The sequence below is a fragment of the Sus scrofa genome, chromosome 2 (assembly GCF_000003025.6).
Source record: "Sus scrofa isolate TJ Tabasco breed Duroc chromosome 2, Sscrofa11.1, whole genome shotgun sequence".
NCBI lineage: Eukaryota > Metazoa > Chordata > Mammalia > Artiodactyla > Suidae > Sus > Sus scrofa.
This window is the reverse complement of record NC_010444.4, coordinates 972,580-996,415: the sequence shown is the minus strand read 5'-3', so window position 1 is coordinate 996,415 and position 23,836 is coordinate 972,580. Positions and strand designations below refer to the sequence as shown.

The window sequence follows — 23,836 nt, the reverse complement described above, 5'->3', positions numbered from 1 at the left end:
CCCAGAGACCGAGAAGACCAGGAGCAGCAGGCTGCCCTTGCCAAGGGCAGGGGGGGTGCCTCCACCGTGGCTGTCCAGGCAGAATCTGATTTTCTTAGGGTATCACCCCGTTCCATTACGCAGACGACGTCCCACTGAGAGGCCGTGGGGCCCGGGACCCGTGATGCTCTAGACACTAAAATCACATCCACGCTTGTCAAAGGGGTAGACGCTGGGACACTTTAGGAACTTGCCACAACCAGGTGAGACTTTGGGGCCTCAGTCACCCGGGAGTGTCCAGACCTCCCTCCGCGCGAAGGACAAGTTATTATACCTGGAGCGCCTCCCATGAGGCAGATCACCTACGTTTTGATGGGCGTATCAATTAAGTAATAGAAACTGGAAAGGCAGCGACTTCAGATTTCTTCCATTTGGAGGGAAGTCCAGCAGGGTAAGCCACCAGCAGCATTGTCACTGCGGTGGCTCAGGTGGCTCTTGCAGCGCAGGTTCAATCCCTGGTCCCAGAATTTCCATATGCTGTAGGCATGGCAAAAAAAAAAAAATCTTCCATTAAAAGAAGTCCAGAGGTAAGTCGTTCAGGACTGCCGTGGAGGTTCCAGAGTTTCCAGCAGGATCTGACATTCTTTCCCTCTTTCTGCTCTGCCGTCGCTACTACGTCTCGTGGTCCGAGACAGCTGCAGAAACTCTAGGTATGGTTTTTCCTTTATCAGCAGGAACCAGAAGACCAGGCCGGGGGCAGGCTGGGAGCAAGGACCGAAACGATTTCCTGGAAGCCGCTGGACCACTTCTATGTACACCTTGTTGGCCACGGTCTACATGGGGAGCTGGGGAGAAGGAGGAGGAGGAAGATGCAGGAAGAAAAGCTCTGAGCACCGGGTAGGTGACTTGTCACCTCTGAGCAGTGTGCACGGGATGGACTGGTCTCATCCAGAGAGCAAGAGACCCGCGGCCATGCCAGCTCTGAACGTGCCCCAGATGGAAAAGAAGATTTAGCCGAGGCTGCACTACAAGCCGTGCTATCACTTGGCACTTACAACTCAGCGGATCCAGGGGTGCTTGGCGGAGGCTGTGGCAGCTCTAACAGACGGCGAGACAGGAGGCCCCAGGCTTTTGGAGCAAAGCCACATCCTCTTACAAAATAAATCATGATTCTTGAAGATGCGAGTGTCGGCTTGCCCCTGGGCTCCACCTCAGACCATACACGAGACCAGGGGCCATCTCCTGTCTATGTGATCCGAACTGCCCATTGTGGACTGGCTGACACGCAGCCATAAAGTGGGGTGTGCCCCGCAGTAAACCGCCACCGAGGGGAAGGCGGATGGACCTTGAGCACAGGTAAGTTGCCTGAGCTGGTGCGTCGCCCTCCCAACATGCCGAGTCACAGCTCCCTGCTTCCCCATCTCCAGCCTCAACCTGTGACCTCCTGAAGTTTCTTATGACATTATTATTCCCGTGACACGAACAAAGCACCCGAGTCACAGGGACAGTGAGTACGTGGAGGAGCAGGGACCTGAAGCCCAGGCCACCAAGGGGACGTGGGATCACTGGTGGTGGGGCAGAGAAGGATGGTGCACCTGGGGGACAGCAGCTGGATGCAGGCGGGGTCCCCCAGGGCTCGCATTCCTCGGGGGGATGGTTAGGGCCATTGTCCCGGGGAGAAATACAAGCCAAGGAGTGAGGAGTGGGTGGTTACAGGCAAAGGCATGCATCTCAGCCCCGGCCACCTGCCCAGTTCTAGAGGTAAGGCCCCTGGCCTGCGTCTGCGTGCCGTTCCTGTCTGAATTAGTACATGTGAAATGAGTCCCCTCGTTCTTTGTCTTTCCTCACTGTTTTATCTCAGGTGGTCCAGTGTGCAGTGTCCCCCCCCCACCGTGAGCTTCCCAATCACAGGGGCAGTAAAGGGGGCAAGGAGCTCTCTCTGCCTCTGGCACTGGCCGAAGAGACTCAGGGTGGGCCTTGGAGGGGCAGGCCAAGGGCCCCACGATGGCAGCATGTCATTGCATTCCAAGCTCTGGATCCCGGATCCTCGTTCTCAGCCTGCGGCTCCTGCCGGCGGATGGAGATGGCTCCTGTGCTTCCCTGCAGAGGCAGCAGAGGCTCAGCCCTTTCTTTCGGGAAGGAAGCTGCCCTGGCAGATTTCTGTTTGCCTCACTGGCCGTCACCACCTCCGGCCCTGGTTGCTGTCGGGGAGGCTGGATGACGAGGTGTCACCTGCTGGTCTCCACCACCGAGGGAGCAGGACAGCGGGGCTCTCGGGTCACGGGAGAGGCCACTGGGAAGGCTGCCGGCCTGGGAGGTTCTCCAGTTCTGCAGGCCGTGCTGGGAGCACCCCAGTACTGTCCTGCGTTCCTTTCACCTGAACCTTTCTGTGCTGGGCACGGACAGCTCAGCCTTCCCGGGCCTGGAGAGCAGGCCAGGTGGCAGGAGGGGACCCCGAGGAGAGGGGAGGGGCTGCTTCCCTCTGGAGAGATGGGGCAGCCAGGCCGGAGGGGACAGCCGCGGTGTGTGTGTTTTGGGGGGGGCAGTCTGGGTGTGGGCGGACAGCCAGAGTGCAGGGGGAACATCCCCCGTGGTGACGGGCCAGCCACATTCGGGCTCCGGCGGGCAGGCGGGGCCGGGGGCGGCCCGACGAGGCGGCAGGGCTGCCGGGGCCGCCGGGACTACATTTCCCAGCAGGCCGCGCGCCTCACGTCACTTCCGGCGGCGTCCGCGGCGCGCGTGTGGGAGTGAGTGAGCGAGTGTTTACTTCCGGCCGCCGCCGCCGCCGCCGCCGCGGGCTGAGGGCCGAGCGAGTCGGGCGGCGGGCGCGGCGGGCCCCGCGCAGCCATGGACTGGCTCATGGGGTGAGTCGGGCGGCCGGGCGGCCGGGCGGGCCGGGCCGCGGGAGGGGCTGCGGGGCGCGCCGCGGGCGGCCCGGGTCAAGGGCATTGGGCCGGGCGGAGCGGGCTGGGCCGGCGAGGGGCGTCCGGGGGTCGGGCGCGGGGCCGCGGCTCCTGGGAGCGGGGCCGGGGGCCGGGCCAGGAGCGGGACCGCGTCCGGCCTGCAGCTCGGGCGGCGCGCGGAGCCGCCGGTCCGGAGCCGGCGCAGGGCAGGCGGCCACACCTCGCCGCTGGGTGTCGGGCGGCGGGGGAGGTCGGACGGGGCTGCTCTCGCCGGGCGCTGCGGGGAACGAGCTTCTGGAAGAAATAACTTTGACGTTGGCGCAGAACAGTTCCGTAAGAGCGAGGAAAAGCGGCGCAACAACCCAGCTGTGTCGACGCGTCGGCCAGGGCGAGGTTGGTGTCCCCCGCGGGCGGCCGGCCGCAGGGCGGAGTAGGAAGGAAGCATCAGCACCGGAGCCCGGGCTGGGCTCTCTCTCCGTCGGCTTTTGTGTTTCGCTGGCTGGGAGTTAGGTAAACATGTAAAACGTCACGTCGTCTTCCAATAGTCGTTCTGCCTAAAACGATCCTTTTTGTTTTTTTAAACTTTTCGCGGATGGGAAAGGGCCGGCGCTGTTCACCAGCAGCGTGGGCCGTCTCCATCGGTAGCTAGCTCCGACTCGAACAGCACCCTGGGGAGTGCTGGAGTCAGGTTCGTTCCTCCAGTGGCCCGAGGTGGCTGTTTTGTGGTCTTCGGGCAGGTGCAAGGGCTTGTCTAGACCCTGAAGTCCTGGAAGGGAGGTGAAAGGTCCGGGGTGTGTTTCTGCCTCTGTCCGGCCCTTGCAGGTGTAGACGGAGTGGAGGGTGCTGTCAGGAGAGCCAGGGAGGTGAATGAACCCACCCCCGCCTGCAGGTTCAGTCCGGGAGGGGTGTGGAAGCAGCATGGGGGGAGAATCAGGAGGCCAGAGAAAGGCGCTGAGTGTGGTGGGGCGGGCCTAGAGCCAGAGCGCGGGGTCAGGGCAGCGTGTGGGTGATGCAGGGGCCAGCAAGGCGCAGCACCGCTCCTCTCGCTTCTTGTAGGGCCATCCCAGCCTTATCACATTCGCTGTGTGACTTTAGGTGGTCCGTGCTTCACCAGACCTGCTTTTCAGAAGTCGTCTGGGAGGCGGAAGTTCTGGTCCCTGCAGCTGGCGCCGGGAAGGATACACTGAAGCGACAGAGAAGGGCGTTTGGCCCGGTGCTCGGCAGTGGTGGGTGTGGCTGCGGCCAGTAAGGAGAGGTGTTTGTAGGCCTTTGTAACCCACAGGCACCCAGAGTTGAGGGCAGAGAGCAGCGTTTGCCTTCTTTTGAGTCGCAGACACTTGCTTTCTGCCTTTATCAGGAGGGAGTGAGCTGGGGACAGCCTGGCCTTCTTGCGAGTCTTTCAGAGGAGCCGACTGTTGACTGGCCATGTTGAATTCGCAGGGCTTTGTGTCGGGAGGACCAGCCAGAAGGACCAGCCTGATGAGCTGGGTGGCTGAGGGAGCAGCCTCTTTTGTCTGCATGGGATGCTTATGTGCTCTTGTCCACATGGAGTGGGTACCCTGTCCCTGGAAACTGCCCGGCAGTAGGTTTTTAAAGCGACCGAGGTCTGTGCTGTGGACTTTTACTGTCGTCCCTGTGAACAACCGGTGATGAGCTCAGCCTGGCTTCCAAGGGTCTGATTCTTGAGGCCCTTGTCAAGACTTTGGCAACCAGGCAGTCGTCTGGGCAAGGTCAGCGGAGCCCTGACTTCCCCGTGCTGTGGAGGCTGCTCCTGGTGTTGGAGGAAGGCAGCTTGAAAGGGGCAAGGCTGGGAGTGGCCGCTGTGGCCTCTGGGAGGCAAGAGCCGTCCCCGCTGCCCGGCTGTGATGTGGGCAGTCCCCAGAGGATCTGGGGGTCCCAGAAGGGTTAGGCTGGCGTTTGGTCGTCTCTGGGCATGTGTTTTTAAATGTAGTGAGGTTGCATAGTGGACTCTGTGAGTCATGAGTTCTTTAACGCCCCCGAAGTGGTGTAATCTCAGCAGTCGGGTTCTCATCTTCTCGAGACCTCGTTTCCAGGGTGGTGTCGCGGGACCCTAGAGCTGGGAAGGCCCAGGTGTCCCTCTGTCCCTCCCGTGTTTGCTGAGCATCTGCAGTGAAGGATGAGGATCTCGAGGCCCAGACTGCACGGCTGCAGAGGGAGTGAGCGGCAGAGGCCGGGCCTCCCACTCTGGCTCACCCCTCACCCCACCCGGCCCCCGAGAGGGGCACGGAGCCAGCCAGGGGCGTGGGAAGGCGCTTGCACCTGCCGGCCGCCTTTGACCTGCTCAGTGCTGGGCCTCAGATGCCCGTTCACCTTTTAGCCAGGTTTCAGCCTGGAAGAATTGAGGAAATGCCTCTTTTTTTTTTTTTTTTTTTTTTTACTGTTTCTTGAGATTTTTATTAAGGTTGTCTGGAGTATATTCCTCTTTTAAACGTTTTTTGTTTTTTTTTTTCAAAGAAAAAGTTTCTTTGCATCAGTTCATCTCAGGTGGCAAAGCATGGACTCAGCTGTAGTGGCAAAGGGTGCTCCCTCCCCTCCTCCTCTGATCCCTGTCACACCCGGAGAACTGAGAACGGTTTACAGATGTGCCAGCAAAGCCCCATCTTCCCTGCCCCCGAAAGGGCTCTGCTGAGTAATGCTGGCCGCCTTATCTTGGGCCGGGCCTGCTGGGTCCGAGGGAGGGGAGCTCCTGCAGGAAACCTGCTCGGGAAGCCGGAAGTAAGCCAGCAGGTCTCAGCCTGCTGCCGGCCTCCGCCGCCTTCCTGGGGGAGAGTCTGGCGGGGGCAGCTCGCGGCCGCCTGCGCCCTCTCGCCGGCCGGGCCTCGGGTGGGCGTTGCGCTGGCTGCCGGAGGAGGCGTGTGACCTTTTGCAAAAGTCACTCTGACTCGGAAGAGGTTTCCACGCCACGTGCGGGTCGCCTCTTTTGTCCTCGGCTCTCCCTCTGGACAGCGGATGACAGAGTGGCCCTGGCACCCTTGACGCCGGGAAGGACGTGAGCCCCGGAGCCGGGGAGCGCGGGCCTTTAGGGGGAAGGTCGTCCTTAAGGGTGCGCGGTGCGGCCTGTGCTCCGTTTCCTCTGCGGGCATCCGGGCAGCGGAGAGGAAGCCGCCGGCCCGGGTGGGGCCGCAGGTCAAGCGTGCAGGGGCCTGGGCCCGGGACCCTCCCAGAGCCCCCTGCCCGGCGGGCGGATGAGGCGGCCTGAGCTGTTGGCTGGAACTTTGCAGCCCTGGCGGCGGAGACGAACATCCGGCCTGGCAGCGCTGCCATACGGAGGCCAGCACTCGGAAGGGCTGAGCGGCCGTGGTCACTGCCCCCGCGGGCGCCGGCCCGGCCCGACCCCTCGCTCTCGCCCTCGCTCGGTCTCACCTGGGGACCCGACCCCGAGCGCTTGGCCTGAGCTCGCCTGCGTCCTGGGCTTCCTTTTAACGGCCTCGTCGAGGTGTACGTTCCGTGCTGTAAAGCCGCCGTGCTTCAAGCGTCCAATTAAGTGATTTTTTTTAGCAAAATTACAGGGTTGCGTGACCGTCCCTGCGGCTTAGGTGGGAACGTGGCCGTCATCCTGGAAGGGACCCTCGTGCCGTTTTCACCCTGTTCCCACCCCTCCGCGGGTGACCCCTGATTTGTTCTCTGCCTCTGCGGATGTGCCTGTTGTGGGCATTTCTCGCGGCACCCGAGTGGGATCACCGCACGTGGTCTTTCGTGGCTGGTCCACCCGGGCTGCCCCTTGTATCTGCGGTTCCTTGGTGCCTTGATGGTCTGTCGTGTGATGTCCCCGTCCTCTCTCGTGACCTCTGGCTCCTTCCTGCTTTTCACTGATCCTGGGAGGTGCTGCCGTGACCCAGCCTTTTCCAGCAGGGAGCGGCCCCTTTCTGCCCCTGTCCCGCCTGCCTTCCCTGACTGTCGTGGGCCAGGCCCTGCGACGGAGGCCAGAGTGAGGGGGCTCAGCAGGGTCGTTGGGAGGGTGCATAGGAGTTTCCAAGGAGAAAGGAGGGGAGGTGGTGGCTCAGGAAGGAGGAACGGCATGTGCAAAGGCACAGAGGCGCGAGCAGAGGAGCTGTTCCCGGCCGCCGCCGCCGCCGCCAGTGGCTGCCCACCACGGCCTCTTCTCCGGATGCTGGGAAAGCTGGACTGGTGTCCGGAACTTTTGATGGTTTGGGGGGTGCTGTTCGCTCCGTACATGAGGGCTGGGATCAGCTCTGAAGCCTTCGAGGGGGGTTGAGGCCGCTGCCGGGCCATCTGGCTTGGAAAGCTGGGTGCTGGAGCCACTCCGAGGGAACACCCCCGTCAGTGTCTTTGCAGCTGACGAGGACACTGGAAACCACATCCTGCTCTTGCCGTGGCCGTGCCTGCGGGGGCTGAGCCCCGGCACCGCGTGCTGGTCGGGATGTCCTCCTTTGGTGGGCTGCCTCAGCCCTGGGGCCGGTCTCCTTCCCAAGCGCGACTTCGGCGTGTGGCCCCTGCTGGTAGCCGCCGGGTCCGGTCCGGAAGAGCGGGTGGCGCGTGCTGTTCCCGACTGACTTGGCTGGAGGGCCTGCCATTCTTTGTCTTCCTTGGGTTTGTTTTCTTTTCTGCCCAGGATTTCTCCCAGCCGGGGCGCACCCGCGGTGTCCAGGCTGTTCCCAGGGACGGAGCCTGGGAGTGCCGAGCAGGAACAGTTGCAGCTGGAAATTAAAACATGGAAGCTGGGGTTCCCATCGTGGCGCAGTGGTTAACAAATCCAACTAGGAACCATGAGGTTGTGGGTTCAATCCCTGGCCTCACTCCATGGGTTAAGGATCCGGCGTGGCCATGAGCTGTGGTGTAGGTTGCAGGCGCGGCTTGGATCCCGCATCGCTGTGGCTGTGGGGTAGGCCGGTGGCTACAGCTCCGATTCGACCCCTAGCCTGGGACTCTCCGTATGTCGTGGGAGCGGCCCTAGAAAAGGCAAAAAGACGAAAAATAAAATAAAGTGTGGAAGCTTAGGGAGAAGAGGAGGTGGTTGGCGGGTGTCCTGGCCACGTGTAAACGTGGTACTGTTTGCGTGGAGCCGCGTGGCTGTGGGCCGTGGCCACGTTCCCCTTGTCGCCAGGTTTTCTGTGCTTTGAGGACGTTTCCTTTGCTGGCGCAGGAGCCGCCGTGCACTTGCCCGGGGTGGCACGTTCGTTCCGCCCCTGCGGTTGTGCGCATCTGTCCAGGGCTGATGTGGCGGCTGGGGCATGGCTTAGTTCCTTTGAGCCGTTGCTGCCGGCGACTTTGGGTCGCTGCTCGTGGAGCGTTTCAGGGTGGCGTGCAGGCTCGGCGCTCCCAGGACAGACGCGGGCGATGGTGGGAAGAGGGGCCGTCCCGCCCCCTCTCCGACCTCTATGGTTTGGCCTGCGTCACCTGCTCTGCTGGGGCTGGGCCGCGGACCACAGAGGGACCTGGCAGCACAGGCGGCCATGCGTGGGTTCCGGGCTGGGACAGGCTTGGGTGAGCCTTGTGCGTCAGAGGCCCCGGGGTTTCCTCCCAGCGCTCCCTGAGTGCCACGTGTGACGAGGCACTTTGTCATAACTGGTGCCCTGAAGTGTGACCTCCGACTGGAGGGGTGGGCACGGTTGCTCCTCTGAGCATGCAGGTGGGGGGGCAGGGACCTGGTGGGGGGGCCCAAGCCGTGTTAGTGGGGGCCTGGGGGCCTTTGAGCTGCTAGACCCAGGGAGGTGACGGAACTCACCACGTGGCTGGGTGGGGGGTGGGCTGGTTGTGTTGGAGAAAGAGCGGGGCCCTGCCCCTCCCCACACCCCAGAGGCTTCTTGGTGGCTTTTTATTCAGGCAACGTTTTGCCCTCTGTTAGTCTCTATTCTTTTGGGTGGGGGGACTTCCGCACACGTCAGCAGCAGGAGAGCCTTGGAATTGGCTTCTCTGCCACCTGAACAGGAGACGCGGGGACGCAGGCCCTGAAAGCCTCACGGGTGTGGTGCAGACCACCGAGAAGAAGCCCGGCTCCAGCCAGGGCCTGGGCCATGCGGGGCAGCCGATGCCCGGGGCGGCGGTCTCCCGCCGGGAGCTGTTCTGCGGGGGGCTCCGTTCACGCGGACAGGTACGTCCGTGTGGTTGGTGCCCGAGGCTCTGACGCTGCCGAGAGAGAGGCAGGGGCGAGAACACGCTGCGGCGTGAGGCTGGGAATTCGCACACACTCAGAACTTTGTACGTATCTCCCGGCTCTGTTCCTGGACGCTCTGGGCGCGTGGAGCCTGTGGAAGGGGCCGTGTCCCCGCAGGGCTGGCCGCTGGCCGCTTGGACCCCCAGCAGAGCGCAGCCCTTGGCAGCGTGCGGGTGTGTCCCCTGTGACCCAGGGCCTGTCTTGGGTTCCCGCCGTGGACCCTGGGAGGAGCCTGCGCTGCGAGGTCAGCCCCGGGGCCGAGGCTCCAGAGAGGCCTGCCAGCACCCTGACGCTGTGGCCGCGGGTGGCAGGTGGGGTCTCGGCTTCCTCACGTGGCCGCTCCTCGCCTGGACGCTCACTGGTCTGGAGCCCGTCATGTTCTCTTTGGTTTTAGCTGTGCCTGAGGCTCACGCACGCTCCAGGGACACCGCTCCAGAGACAGCGCTGGGTCCTTAACCCGCTGAGATATCAGGGAACTCCCCCTTCGCATCTCTCAGAATTGCTGCCCTGGAGGGTTGTGGCTGCTCAAGGTTTTACCATGTCAGAGGTTAACATGAAGAAACTTAAAAAAGTATTCCTCCCCGGAGTTCCCACTGGGGTGCAGTGGGGTCAGCTGCGTCTTGGGAGCGCTGGGGGCAGGTTTGATCCCTGGCCTGGCACAGCGAGTCGAGGCTCCAGCGTTGCCACGGCTGCGGCTTGGGTCGCAACTGCAGGTCGGTCCGATCCCTGGCCCTGGGAACTCCATGCGCCACGAGGCGGCCAAAAAAAAAAAATCCTCGATTTGTTGAAAGAGAGTTATCAAAGCAGGCAGGCGGGAGACAGCTGGACACCCCATTGCTGCAGCTTCCTCCGGGGGGGCTTCCTGACAGCTGCTGGGGGCTGGACGGAGGTGCGGGAACCGGGTGGGCGGGGTGCGCGGCTGGCGCTGGCCCAGCACGGGGCCTCCGTGAAGCCCCTCGTCCCCGCCTGGTCTCTCCGCGTAGGAGTGGCAGGGAGCGCTTCCCTGTCCTCGCCGTGATCCGGTTAGCCTGCGGAGAGGCCCCTGGCGCGGGGACAGCCCGGGAGGGCAGGCGAGGCTGGCAGTTTTCTTCTGTCGGGGTAGCGCTGTTTGCGACATAAAGGTGAGGTGGGCGTGAGACGGGCCCCTCGGTCCCTGCCCCCGGCCGGCCTCGCGGGCAGGAAGGACACGGCAGGCGCTCGGAGGGGCATCATCAGCCCGCTGGAAGCTGAGCCTCTGTGGCGGCTCAGCCAGAGAGGGAGGCTGGAGGGTCGGTTGCCCTGGACTCAGGTCTCTCCTGTACCGGTGCCTCTGCCCGTCAGCGCTGCGAAGGGACCGGACAGGCCGAGCCTGGAGGCACCAAGTGGTGTCCCCGCCCTGAAGGGCCGTCACTAACTCGTGCCTGTTTCTGGCTCCCCAGGACCTGGTGCCCAGGGCCTGGTCCTGAGGGAGGGGACGGGCCCTCCTGTCATCCTGGCCGAATCCGAGGAGCAGGCTGCCGGCCAGCGGGTCTCAGCCCAGCTGACCACACCTTCCAGGGATGCCGGGCAGGCCGGAGGCAGTTTGGGCCAGAGCCGTGGCAGGGGTGGGGTGGGAGCAGCCCAGGGGTGCCGCTCGGCGCCCTCTGCGGGAACGACCCTGCCCAGAGCCAGCCCGGGGCCAGGCCGAGACCGCTTACCTGGGCCCGGACGTGCTCGTGGTCTCTGTGTGCTGGTGGTCGTCGTCCTGCCCGTGGGTCACGGCAGAGGAAGCTACGGAACCAGGCCAGAGGGGCCCGGGACAGGCAGAGGCCCTGGCACCCTTCTGGGCTGAGCCCAGAGCCCAGAGCCGGCACAGGTGGTGCTTGTCATTTCTTTTTTTTTTCTTTTTTGTCTTTTGAGGGCTGCATCCGCGGCATCTGAAGGTTCCCAGGCCAGGGGTCGAGTCGGAGCTGCGGCTGCCGGCCTGCCCCACAGCCACAGCCACAGCCACGCCAGATCCAAGCCTCGTCGGCCACCTACACCACAGCTCACAGCAACACCGGATCCTTAAGCTGCTGAGCGAGGCCGGGGATCAAACCTGCGTCCTCATGGATCCTCGTCAGATTGACTTCCGTTGAGCCTTGCCGAGGGAGCCGAGGGCCTGCGGGGGCCGGGGCAGGGCTCGAGGCGGCGATGCCCCTCCAGCCTCGGGGAAAAGCGCTTCCTCTGCTGCCCTCTGCCCGCTGCCCTTTGCGTCCCGCTCCCCGGGCACTGGGCCTCGGGGCTCCATCCTGGGGACCCCGCGCAGGCCGCGGAGGAGGCACCCCCTCCCGGAGACGCAGACCTGCCGGCGCCCCGTGCAGACCTGCCCGCGCAGCGTGACCCCGAGCAGGGGCTTTCGGTGGCCGGCCCCTGGGTGTGCCCGGCCGTGAGGTGCTGCACGTTCCCCCGGGGGCGTCGCCGTGCCCACCTGGCCGGGAGGGCTGCCCGCGGCGCCGGTGGGTCGGGGTCCGCTGCGGGCGGGCGGGTGGTCCGTCTGGCCTTGGCTGGGTGCTCCAGCTCCTCGTGCCCGCCCTGAGTCCTTTCTGTCTTAAGGGTGTTAAATCCCAAGTGTTAGGATCTCAGGCCTTGTTCTGGAAGAGACGGGTGAGAGCCAGACAAGCTGGGAGGCACTAGAAGCCGCCACGGGCGTCTCCCGGGCCCTCCCCTCCTGCCCGCTTCCGCAGGCGGGGGTGCGGCCGCGCCGGGAGCCAGAGCCGGGAGCCCCGAGGGCGGGGCCGGCTGTGCGCCAGGGGACAGCCCGTGTGGCAGGTGTGTGTCTGGACCGAGAGAGCCCCGGGGCCTGTGCTCATGGCTCCGGGGCTGTGCCTGGGTGGGGCCGCGGCTTGCGTGCCCTGCCCTTTTCCTTCCTGGCGGTGCCTGTGCGGGCACGGGCGTGGGTGCGGGGCACCCACCTTTGCATCGCTCCGTTTCCTCTCATGGCTTTGCCATCACCCGCCCCCTGTGCGCGTGAGGGGCCCCTGCCCCACACACTGGTTTTGGCGAGATGGGCTTTCCGGCAGGTGCCTGGTGCGTGGCAGGTGTCCCCGTCACTGTGCTCAGGTTTACCGGCTGCAGGGACGCGGATGTGCTTAAGCCCCTCGTGGCGGTGGTGTCGTGGTGACGTCTGTAATCAGACGGGCTGCCCCTGCTGCCCCTGCCCTTTCCTGGAAGCAGGGCCTGCCGTGTACGGCTGGGATGCCATGTGCAGAGGGCGCTGGGTCTTGGGGCGCCGTTGGCAGGGTGCCGTGCAGCCCGACTTCCGCTCTGTGCTCTCGGAGGGCATCATGCCCTGGCTGCTTCTCTGGACGTGGGCACGGCAGCAGAGGTTGAGAAACGCGCTATGATTCAAACCCTGGTTTTCAAGCACATTCCCTTGTTCCTGCTGGAAGGCCTCCCACCTGTCTGGCTGCGGAAGTGCTGGGCTCGGCTGGGGTCTGTTGAGAGCCGCTGGCATTCGTGATTCGTGCAGAAATAGCCGGGCTGTCCTGTTGTGACCTTGCCAGCATTTGTGCATTCCCTCCAGCGAGCTCATGCAGCGGGCTTTTAATGATGTGCAGGGCTGGTCTGTCACTCCCCCGCCGGGGCCGCACGGAGTGGGGGGCCTGGGCCGGCCCCTGGTGAGGTTTGTGCGCTGTGCCTTGTTCCCCAGGTGTCACCTCCTTGGTGGACTCGTGGTTCTCAGTAGGAGCATTTGTGGCTCTGTGGGTGCTGGGGTCTGAGCTGTCACCAGGAAGGCACAGGGCGCCTGCTGCACTGCTGTCCTAAGATGGCTCTGGGCAGGGGTGCAGCCCTGCCACCCTGATGACAGAGCTGGTGACCCAGGGGCCTCCATGGTGCTCCGGTTCCACTCATACAGGATCCAGGGCCCTGCCGGCCACTGGGCTGGATTCCCGCCCTGAGGCCCTGGCCGTCCACACGGCCCCATTGGGGGGGGGGCAGCTGCCCCTGCCCACTCTCTCCTGCCCCCAGTCCACTGAGCGAGGCCAGGGGTTGAACACACATCCTCAGGGATACTAGTTGGTTTTGTTTTTGCTGTGCTACAGCAGGAACTCCCTCAAGCTACGTTTTAAAGCTACAGAACAGCATGGTACTGGCTTAAAACCAGACACAGAAAGAATACGGAGCCCAGAAATTCACCTGTGCTTATCCGGTCAGTTAATTTACGACGGAGGAGCCAGGAATGAGCCGTGGAGTGGATGGCCTCCTTGGGAAGCGGTGCTGGGGAAAGCGCACAGGCACAGGCAGAGAAGAAACTGGACCACCGCCTCCCGCCACACCCAAGAGTGACCTCGAGATGGACGAAGGTTTGGGTATAAGCTCTGAAACCGTTCAACTCCTGGAAGAAAACCTAGGCAGGAGACCTGAAGCCGCGACACTCCTGGAAGACCACGCGGGCCGTGAGCCCTCGACCTGGTCGTGATGACGGTGTTTTGAATCGGACACCAAAAGCAAAGACAGCAAAGCAAAAATCAGCCAGTGGGACGCACCAAACTCAAACTTCGCGCACAGCCAAGGAGACCGTCAGCAAACGAGAGAGCCTGCAGGATGGGAGAGGCTGCTGGCAAACCACTCCCCCGATGAGAGATTAGTATCCAAACTATAGAAGGAGTTAAAACGGGCGAAAGACCTAAAAAGACGTTTTTCCGAAGAAGACGCTCAGCTGGCCCTCGGGCGCGTGGCGGGGTGCCAGCATCCCTCCTCGTCAGGCGGCGCAAACCACAGCCGCAGGGAGACACCTGCCCCGTCAGAATGGCCAGCGTCGGAAAGTCTGCAGGTTGCAAGTGCTGGCGAGGGGCGTGGAGAAAAGCAGCCCCGTTCACTGCTGGTGGGGTGGTAAGTTGGTGCCGCCAGGTGTGCACACAGCATGGAGGTTACTCAAGAAGTGAAAAGTGGTTGGAGGTCCTGTTGTGGCTCTGTGGGCTCAGGCCCTGATGTTGTCTCCTTGAGGGTGCGGGTTCGATCCCTGGCCTCCCTCAGAGGGGAGGATCGGGTGTTGTCCCAAGCTGCGGTGTAGGGGCTGGTGAGGCTCAGCCCCGGCTCGCCGCGGCTGCAGTGTAGGCTTCAGATGTAACTCCCAGGTGTCGCGGGGGTGGCCGTAAAAAGAAAAGAAAATTGCAAAGCTAACTACCACATGACCCAGCAGGCCCACTTCTGAGAGTCCGTCCGAAGGAAAGAAAATCACTCTCTTGGCGAGGCTCCTGGGCCTCCCTGTCACCCTCGCCACGGTGTGGGAACGGCCCAAGCGTCCCTCGCTGGCGAGTGGACAGACGGCGCGTCCCTGGATGCCCCACACACCGTGGAGGCCAGCCTCGGGAAAGCACGCTCCCGGCGCTGGGGAGAGTGAGCCCGGCCGAGAAAGAGAGCAGCGCGTGCGGTCACATGTGGCGTCTGAAACATGTCACGCGGAGTCGTCGAAGCAGAAAGAGGTCGCGGGGGACGGGGGTGGGAGGCTGGCGGAAGGGGGCGAGCGCTCAGAAAGTAACCCCCGCTCATCCTGGCCGCCCTTCCTCTGTTGCCGCCTTCCTGGGGTCCCCAGACAGCCCTGGGCACAGCACCCAGCTCAGCCGTACCTGCGCCACACACCCGCCTGCCAAGGGCGCCAAGCAGCACTGCCCGCGGGGCCTGCCGGCGAGAGAGCTGCCCGGCTGCGCGGGCCCCATCCCGTGCTGAGCACTCACTCGGGGACAGGGATGGGCTCCTCGACCCGGTCCCAGAAGGGACCCCGCCCCAAGTACGGTCGTGGCCCCCGAGTCTCGAAGGGAGAGGGGGGTTCACCGTGGACGTTGGGAAATAGCAGCCGTGGAGAGTGACAGCGCCCCGAGTGGGGCCCCCAGGGATGCAGACCCATCCGCGCGTGACTTGGGGCAGGGCCCTGGGGCACAAGTCAGGTGCCGCCTGCCAGGCCCGAGCTGGGTGGGGGGCGGGCGTGGCGGCGGCGCTGGGCGGGGTCTGCCAGGCCGAGCGTGATGCCCTGGGCGTGGGGCTGCCGTGAGGACCTGTGGAGGGAGACTGCAGAGCAGCGTGCAGGTGCAGGCAGCCCGTGCTGGCTCATGCCGTCCCCGTGTGGGTGTGTGTACACGTGTGTGTCTGTGTACATGTGTATGAATCGTGGCCCATACCTCACACCATTCAGAAAAAAATCTGAGCCAGGAAGAAGGCAGGCCATGCAGCAGCTTTTAGAGTCCAGCGGCCTCTGGCCACGTGTGGTCCCAGAGCCCTGGCCGTGCGCTAAAGCCTGCAGTGCCCGGGACCTTGAACAAACAGTGGAGAGTGTTATTAAGGTGCTTTTTTTGGTTTTCTTTTGTGTAAAAGAGGAAGAAGCTTCATCGCTTTGCCAGGCTAATGCCTTGAAGACTGTGCCCCGTGGAAGGCTGTGCGTTTGTTCTGTGCCGAAGTGATGGTATATGGGGTTAAACCGTATCATTAAATGAACTCGACCTGTGTCCTTTTACTTTGTATTTTGTTTTTGCTTTTTAGGGCCACACCTACAGCATATGGAAGCTCCCAGGCTAGGGGTGGAATTGGAGCTGCAGCTGCAGGTCTGCAGCACAGCCACAGCAACGCCAGATCCGAGCTGCATCTGTGACCTACACCACAGCACACGGCAACACCGGGTCCTTCACCCCCGAGGGAGGCCAGGAATTGAACCAGAATCCTTATGGACACTAGTCGGGTTCATAGCCTGCAGAGCCACAGCAGGAACGCCTCCTTTCACTTGTTAAGTGTGGCTCCTAAACGCACTGAGGTGCGTGGCTTGTGTTTGTGGCCTGTGCTGTAGCTCTGGGACAGCACCCTTCTTTTTCCTTGGGTCAGGAAAGCTTGGGTTTTTGCTTTTTTTTTTTTTTTTTGGGCCGCACCTGCGGCATATGGAGCTTCCCAGGCTGGGGTCGAATCGGAGCTGTTGCCGCCGGCCTCCGCCACAGCCACAGCCACGCCAGACCCACGCCGCGTCTGCAGCCTACAGCACAGCTCACGGCAACGCTGGATCCTTAACCCACTGAGTGGGGCAGGTGTGGTTGTCAGAAGGGCTTTGGATCCAAGGAGACCAGAGGCAGGGAGCCTGGCCCGGGGCAGGTGCCGAAGCGCTGAGGGGCCGACCCCAGCCTTGCCGCTGAGCCGAGGCTCCTGAGCGAGGGACAGGAAGGTCCCGGGCCTTGAATGTGCCAGGCCCCCATCGACCTGTCGGCGGTCAGCCGCCAGAACCCCCTGGATCCGAGGGCCGCAGGCACGGAAGTGTAGTCACGGCATCGAGCTGGAGGCCGGCCTGCCACGGAAGCAGGACGGAACCCACAGCGAGCTGGCCAGGCGTGGGCGCCGGGGTCGGTTCTGTCAGGGCATTGCGCAGGGGCTTCCCTGTCGGGCAGCGCTTGAGAGGCAGCTCTGAAAACAGCAGCCCCCACGGAACGTCCACGCCAGCGGCCAGACGCTGACTCGCTCAGCACACCGCGTGCCCTGCGCCTGGAAGGCGTTTCCCGTTGCTTCTGTTCGGACGCTCGGTTCGGTGTCTCCCAGCCCAGCGCTCTCTCCTCGGCTTTGTGGGAGACCCCGGGGCCTGTAGCCCTCCCCGCCTGGACTGGACTCTTGAGCAGAGAAGAGCTTCAGGTGTCTCCACAGGGTGTCACCTGGGCCCGGGGCCGTGCAGGAAGGCCCCTTAGTGGACACCTCAGCCGGCGGGCTTGTCCAGGCCCTGTGCCCTGTGTGGACTGTCTAAGATGAAGGGCCGAGGACGGCAGTCGTCTGTTCCAGAACAGTCTCTAGTCCAGCTGTGGTCATCACCCTAGTAAGAGATCCACTGTGTAATGTGACCCAGGGCACAGTGTGTGTGCGGGTGAATGTGTGGACGCGTGGGGCGCGTGGGCCATGCACCTGCCATGTGCAGTGGGCACCGCCTCTTGGAAAGGGTGCCACGCTAGTGCTTTGTGCCAGCCTGCTGGTTGGGCTGGAGCCCAGACACAGGTGACCGGGCCCTGGAGCCAGTGCTGGTGGAAGGGGTGTGAGCCGAGCACAGCCTCACCCGGGTTGGGGCACTAGGACCTGGGCCTCCCGCAGTCCCTGGCCGCTGCTGCGGAGCAGGTGGGAGGCGGGGCGGGAGCTCAGGCGCTGCTTCTGCTCTCTGTCCCCCTCCCGGGCCTGGCTCCCCACCTGCCCGGGGCCTGCCTCTTGCCTTTCCCTTCCTCTGCTCCGGGGGCCCAGCGTGGGGAGCTCGCGGCCGTGGGTCAGCACCGAGACCCCTTTGGGCAGACGCGGCCCCGGTTTAAACAATGAAGAGAGTCTTTCTCGACACAGGCAAAGCCCCGCCCTCCTCAGGTCTGAGCCCTCCCCACCGAGCATTTGTGGCGCCCACCCGCCTGAGGCATCTCCGGGACTGCCGCGCAGGGTCCCAGCAGTGGCCACAGTGCCAGGGCCATCTTCTTGTATAGCAGCCCCAGCTTCCACCCCGCTCTGCCCAGGCTCTGGCCTTGCCTGGCAGGGGTGTGGCTGGAGCGCTGGGGGGTGCAGGAAGCCTTTGGCGGGTCCTCGGTGGGCTGCACCCCTCCCACCACGTGCCCGCTGCCGTGGGTGTCGCTCTCCCTTGGGCTGGACTCTCGTGCCCTGGCCACCCCTCTCTCTGCCCTGGGGCTCCGCCTGCCAGCTGCAGCCTCCTGCCCCTCTCCCGACTGTGTCACAGTCTTCTCTGTGCCCCAGGGTCTTTGCACGTGCTGTTCCCTCCACATTTTTATTTTGGTCTTTTTGTTTTTTCAGGGCTGCACTTGTGGCGTTTGGAGGTGCCCGGGCTAGGGGTCTAATCAGAGCTGCAGCCACCGCCAGCCTACACCACAGCCACAGCAACACCAGATCCGAGCCGCATCTGTGACCTACACCACAGCTCACGGCAACGCCGGATCCTTAACCCACTGAGCCAGGCCGGGGATCGAACCTGTGTCCTCACGAGTGCGAGTCGGGTTCGCTGCCCCGGAGCCACACTGGGAACGCCCTCCGCATCTTGCCCGGCTTGTCCTTCGTGTGGCTCGGGTCTGGGTGCCGATGTCCCCGCTCCAGAGGGCTTGTCCCCGACCTCCCTTCCCTGCTCTCCGCCGCCCCCTCCACCGCTGTCCACGGCACTCGCTCTCCTGAGGGACCAGAGGGGCTCCGTGCATGGGCACGTCGGTTTCTGGAGGCAGGGGTTTGGGCGGCATGGCATCACCTGGCCCCAGGTGGCTGTGTTCCTGGCACCGAGCGGGGCCGGGCGCTGTGTTTGTGGCGCTCATCGCAACGCAGGTGACTGATCTGCCGGGCTGCCCGGGCCTCAGCCTGCGGGGGGCCGGCTCCCTCCCCGCGCCCGCACCCTCTGCTCACTGCAGACACTGAGGGGGCGCCACCCGAGGCCTCCCGTGGGTGGGGTGGTGACGGCGCCCAGCTGCAGGGGGCCGTGAGCTTGAGGTGGGCTTTGGGGCCTCGGGCTTGGGGCCCAGGAGGGTCGCGGGAGCGGCCAGTCGCCGCCCAAGGGCCCTGCGTCCAGCAGAGGGCGCCCCGAGCGCGCAGGAGGCCGCACCTGGGCTGCCAGCTGCTGGGCGGCCGGGAGGGCGGGAAGGTGGGCATCCTCTCCAGCGCTCCAGGGCTGCCCTCGTCCCCTTGCCCCCACCCCCACCCCGCTTGCTGGGATTTTGTTTGAGGGATTCTAGGCGGCCTGTGACCACCCTTGTCCTGCTGCACCCCAGGGTGCTGGCCTCTGGGCATCGTGTCCGTCTTGTGCTTGTGCCCGTGTTTGGTTTCCTGCTGAGCCCTGCGCTCTGGGGACCCCCCGGCTGGCTGTAAAAAGTGCCAGTGTTGCCCACCTTTCCCAGGGGCCCCCAAGGGGAGAGGCTGTATTTTGCCCACCAGTGAACTCGAGTTAAGTGTTTGCTTCTTGTGTCCCCGGGGGCCCGTTCTCCACAGAGGCCTGAAGCTGGGGCAGCACCCCTGCAGGATCTGGGGCTCTGCCTGCAGCCCCTGCAGAGGGGATGGGGACCTCTCTGAGCCACAGGCCTTCTCCACGTGCTTCAGAATTTCCAGAGAGGCTCGGACAGCCCTGAGTGCGAGATGCGGAGTGAGCCAGGGCTGTCAGGGTGCCTGTTCTGGGCAGGCCAGGGCGCGCCTGCCTCCTGCGGGCCCTGCCCTTCCTGTGCGGCCAGGAGCCCGGGTTGGCAGCCTCTGCTGGGCCGGGTGGAGTCCACTGGGCAGCAGGTCTGTGCTTTGTCCTTGGCCTCTGGGCACATCTCCATGGAGACAGGGGTGTCTGCTGGAAGCCTGGGGCTGGAACTCGGGTTATGGCCCATGGCCTTGGACGGGATGCAGCTTACCCTCAGGGTTGGGTCAAGGGGTTTTTCGACTCTGGCGTTTGAGGATAGGGGCCAGGCGGAGGGGTCTTCCTGCTGTGCTGCCTGGGAAGCAGGCAGGGGCTGAGCTGTGGGCGAGGCTGTCACTGTAGGAGGAGCTCCCTCTGCAGCTAGCCACCACCGTAGGCAGGGCCTGCCTCTGTGAGCCTGCCGGAGCTGGCTGGGAAGTCCTGCCCGGGACAGAGAGGAGGGGGTGGGCCTCAGCTGGTAGCCAAGTGCTGGGGGGCCGTCGGGGGTCAGGAAGGGGAAGGAGAGCTGGGGGCCGCCCGCCCACATCCCGTGCCCCACTCGGCCTGATGCTTCCAGAGAGTGGCCTGGACTTGTGCTCAGAACCTGCCCCCTCCCCAGTCCCCCTGGGATGAGGGCTGAGGGTTCCGGAAGGACGAGGCAGCAGAGTCGGGTGCTGGCAAGCGGGTGGCAGGTGGAATGCAGGTTTGTGGAAGCTGAACCCGGAGCGAGCTGGAGAAGCTTCTCTGAGGCCCCAGGAGCCTTTGGAGGGGCTGTTGGAGTTCTAGAGGTGCCTGTAAGAGGCAGCTAGACACCCCCGCCAGCTCCCCTGGCGGCCTCGAATCTGAGTGTTACCGTCTGGAGAGCCGAGTCCCAGGACTGCCCCGGGGCCCCCATCATGCGCGCGCGGCTCCCGCGGCCACGACGGTGAGGTTGCCCGTCCCAGTTCCGGGCCGAGCCCCTGGCCGCTGTGGTCCCCGCTCCAGGCAGAGGAGGGGGCGGCTGACCAGCACCAGGGGAAAGGCCGCCGGACACTCACAGTGGAGGGCGGGTGTCCCCAGTGCCCTGCCCTGAAGCCGCCCCCGTCACCCGGGGCCGCCAGCGAGCGTGTCGGGGGCTCCTCGGCGCCACTTTGCCATGTGAGCGGACGCCGGGGTCCGCAGGCGCCTGTGGACGTGCAGAGGGAGAGGGCGCGGGCCGGGCGCCGCAGAAGACGGACTGTCCTTGGCTTCCTCGGGGCCGGCGGAGCCCCCGCAGGGCGGGCTGACCCGCGAACAGGGGGCAGCCGAGACGTGACACGGGCCCTCGGAGCTTGGAGGCGCCACAGCAGCTTAGGCAGCTGGTGGAGGGCAGAGGTGGCAACACGGGGTGCGTGTCCCGGCAGGTGGACCGGGGTCAGAAACAGACCCCAGGAGGGCGGGACTCTCGGCCCCAGAGCGACTCCAGAGCGCGCAGGAGACCAAGGGAGTTTGAAGCGACTCGAGACCGGTCCAGAGCCCCAGGAAGCGAGTTCAGGCTGAACGGGCTCCCCCAGAGCTCCCAGAGCAGGGAGCCGGTTGTGACATTTCAGGGCACCGGGGCCAAGGCAGGGCTTCAGAACCCTCCAGAGGAAGGAACCAAACAACCCGAAGCAGGGCTCCTGCCGGAATCCAGCCTGGAGACGAAAACGGCAGGCGGGGCTGCCAGAAGAGGAGCGCGGCCGCGGCCGGGCCCTCGGGCGGGAGACTGACCCTTTCAGCGCACCTTTGGGAAGGGCCCAGCTCCCGCCCACGCCCTTTCAGGAACCGTCGGGCGGAGGAAAGGGGTCTCGGGCCGGGAGCAGTCCTGATGGGAGCCGGGGGTGCAGGGGGCCCGAGACGTCCCTTCTGGATCCCCGTCCGGAGACACTGGGGCCCCGGGGGCCTCAGAGGCCTTTGACCCAGTGGTGGCCTGCTCCGGGCCTGCCTTTTGACGGCTCTCCCTCGGCGGCCGTGGGCTTGCATCCCGGCACCGCCTGTGGCCTCGCGGTCAGCACCTTCCCCGCTGCTGCACAGGTTCAATCCCTGGTCTGGGAACCGTGATCCCGCCTCCCGCTGCTGCCCAGCACGGCCAGGGAAATGCCGGGCAGATGCCGTCTGGGGACCCGGGTTTGCCCCTCAGACCTAATCCATGGCCTCACAAAGCACAGAGGCAGGTTGGGGGCCGTGCCGTGTAGCTGCTCAGGGTTCAGCAGTTTCTAACTGCATCCTTGCAAACCCTCGCCGACAGAGAAGGCCTCCGATCCGCCCAACCGCCTCGCCCGCCCCGTGTTGGTGGCCCTGGGGGGGTCCCTCACCCCTTTTGCTGTTGCCTGGAGAGCTCTTTGCCCTTGGTGGGAGGTTTGTTCCTGGGCTGTTAGGTGGCAGCCGGCAGGTGCAGCAGGACCAGGGCGGTGCCTTCCTGGGCTTGAGAGGGTCTGAGAGGACCTGCTGTGCCGCCTCGCGGGCTGGGAGGACCTGCGGGACCGCGACCGCGGGGCTGTGCACAGCCTTCTGACCTGCCGCCAGCGTCTTGGCCGGGGCTCCTCCCGGGCCCGGCTCCGTGCCCGCTGTCGCAGGTGCAAAACAGAGAACAAGAACGCAGTCCCTCGGCTCCCAGGGCGCTTCCTCAGCGAGGAGGGTCTTTCCTCCCCAGAGTCCGCACAGGAGCCCAGCCGGGCGCTGAGCGTGGGCCCCGCCGCCTTCTCACAGGAAAGCAGGCGGGGGCGGGGGGCAGGGGGGCCCCGAGGCCGGCTCTGCTCCCCTTGCTGCAGGTCCGGGCCTGCTGACCCGTGTCCGCCAGGCACGCAGACGTGGAACGTTTGTGCTTGCGAGGTGAATCCAGCGGCCTGAGAGAAGGATGCCAGATCATGACCCGGAGCCTTCCCCCGGGAATGCAAGGCCAGCGGACACTTGCTCGTCAGTCAGCACAGCTCAGCCCAGGAACGGCGGAAAGAGAACCAACCTCAGCCCGATGGTGCCGCAGCGCAGGGCAGAATGTTCCTGTACGCGCTCAGCAGGCCAGGAAGAGGCGGGAATGTTCTCGACTGACCGCGGGCCCCAGAAGACGCCCCGGACCGCCTGTCGCTCAGCGAGGGGCCGGACCGGACGGCTTTCCCTGCGCTCGGGACCAGGCACGGCCGCCCTGTCCGCCGTCCCGCTCGGCCCTGCGCGGGCAGGGGTCGCTGCGCCAGGGGCACAGAAAGGAAATGAAAGAAAGAAATGCTGGAAGGGGAAGGGGAGCAGAGGTGGTCTGGGAAGTCACGTGGCCGCGCGCGCGCCGGCGCATGTGTGTGGGTACAGTCGTGTGTGTGGAGTTATGTTTGTCTGTGTATACGTTATATGCGTGTGTGTACAGTTTGTGTGTACAGTTGTGTGTGGTTACACCACGCTGTAGAAAGTCTGGGAGAGCTGAAAACTGAAAAGTAAATTCAGCAACATCACAGGATACAAGGTCAATGTACAGGAATTAATGTATACTAGCAACAAACACGTGGGAAATACAGTTTATAAAAAGTGTTACAGTATAGTTTTTAAAGCTTAGAAATAAATTAAAAAATTGACAAAGCCTCTCATTGAAAAGTACAAGATAAAAAAATAACATAAAAGATAGAAAAGGAAAAACGGAAAAGTGCAGGATGTTACTGAGATAAAGAGAGAAGTGAAGAAACTGATGGCGGGCATAGATTAGAAGGCTTGTGTTGTTAAGATGTCAGTTCCCCCGGTTTAACGCAGACTTAGCACCAGTCGGTGGCAGTCGCTGCGCAGCGCGGCGCGGAGACTGCCCGGAAGAGTTTCGCAGGGACACGGACGTGCGCTGCGCGCGACGTAGCGGACGACCGGAGTCTCGCCCAAGGCGTCCCGAGGTGGAGGACTGGTTCGTTGCAGTGCTCACCTTCAAGCCGGGGAGGTCAAGGCACTGTGTGGCCGCAGGGCCTCAGCAGACCCACTGACCCGGGGGCTCAGAAACAGAGCCCCACTCGGGGCTCTCGGGCTCCGGTGGGGGCGTCAGGCTGTCTTCTTGCCTCTGTGTTCACGCGTTCCTCTAAATCCTCGAGCCTTCGGCCGTAGTTACTGCTGTTGGGAAAGTACTTTTTTATGTCTTTTGTCTTCTTAGGGCCGCACCCGCGGCATTTGGGGGTTCCCAGGCTAGGGGTCCAGTTGGAGCTGCAGCTGCCGGCCTGCACCACAGCCACAGCCACGCGGGATCCGAGCCGTGTCTGCGACCTACACCACAGCTCACGGCAACACCCGATCCTTAACCCACTGAGCAGCAAGGCCAGGGATGGAACCTGCGTCCTCACGGATGCTGGTCAGGTTCGTTTCCGCTGCACCACGGCGGGAACTCCCTTTTCGCACTTGCCTTTTTTTTTTTTTTTTTGTCTTTTTGTCTTTTTGTCATTTTTAGGGCTGCTCCTGTGGCATATGGAGGTTCCCAGGCTAGGGGTCTAATCGGAGCTGTAGCCACCACCCTCCACCACAGCCACAGCAGCACAGGATCCGAGCTGCGTCTGCGACCTACACCACAGCTCATGGCAACGCGGGATCCTTAACCCACTGAGCGAGCCCAGGGATCGAACCCACAACCTCATGATTCCTAGCTGGATTCGTTCACCACTGCGCCACGCTGGGAACTCCTCCCCCTTGCTTTTGAGTGAACCACATTTTCTGCACCTTCGGCGAGGGTTCTGGGCTCACCGAACAGGCGCCTCCTCTCCCGTCGTCTCACAGAGCCACTGA

At 64.0% G+C, this 23,836-nt stretch overlaps 1 protein-coding gene across 1 annotated transcript in view; it reads left to right on the top strand.

The window, feature by feature from the left end:
- Positions 2,742-23,836, top strand: part of MOB2 (MOB kinase activator 2) — a 34,472-nt gene continuing 13,377 nt past the window's right edge. The window contains exon 1 of the mRNA XM_021082597.1: positions 2,742-2,843. Within this exon, the coding sequence (XP_020938256.1) occupies positions 2,827-2,843 (17 nt within the window). The 5' untranslated portion in view covers positions 2,742-2,826. The remainder of the gene's footprint in view (positions 2,844-23,836) is intronic.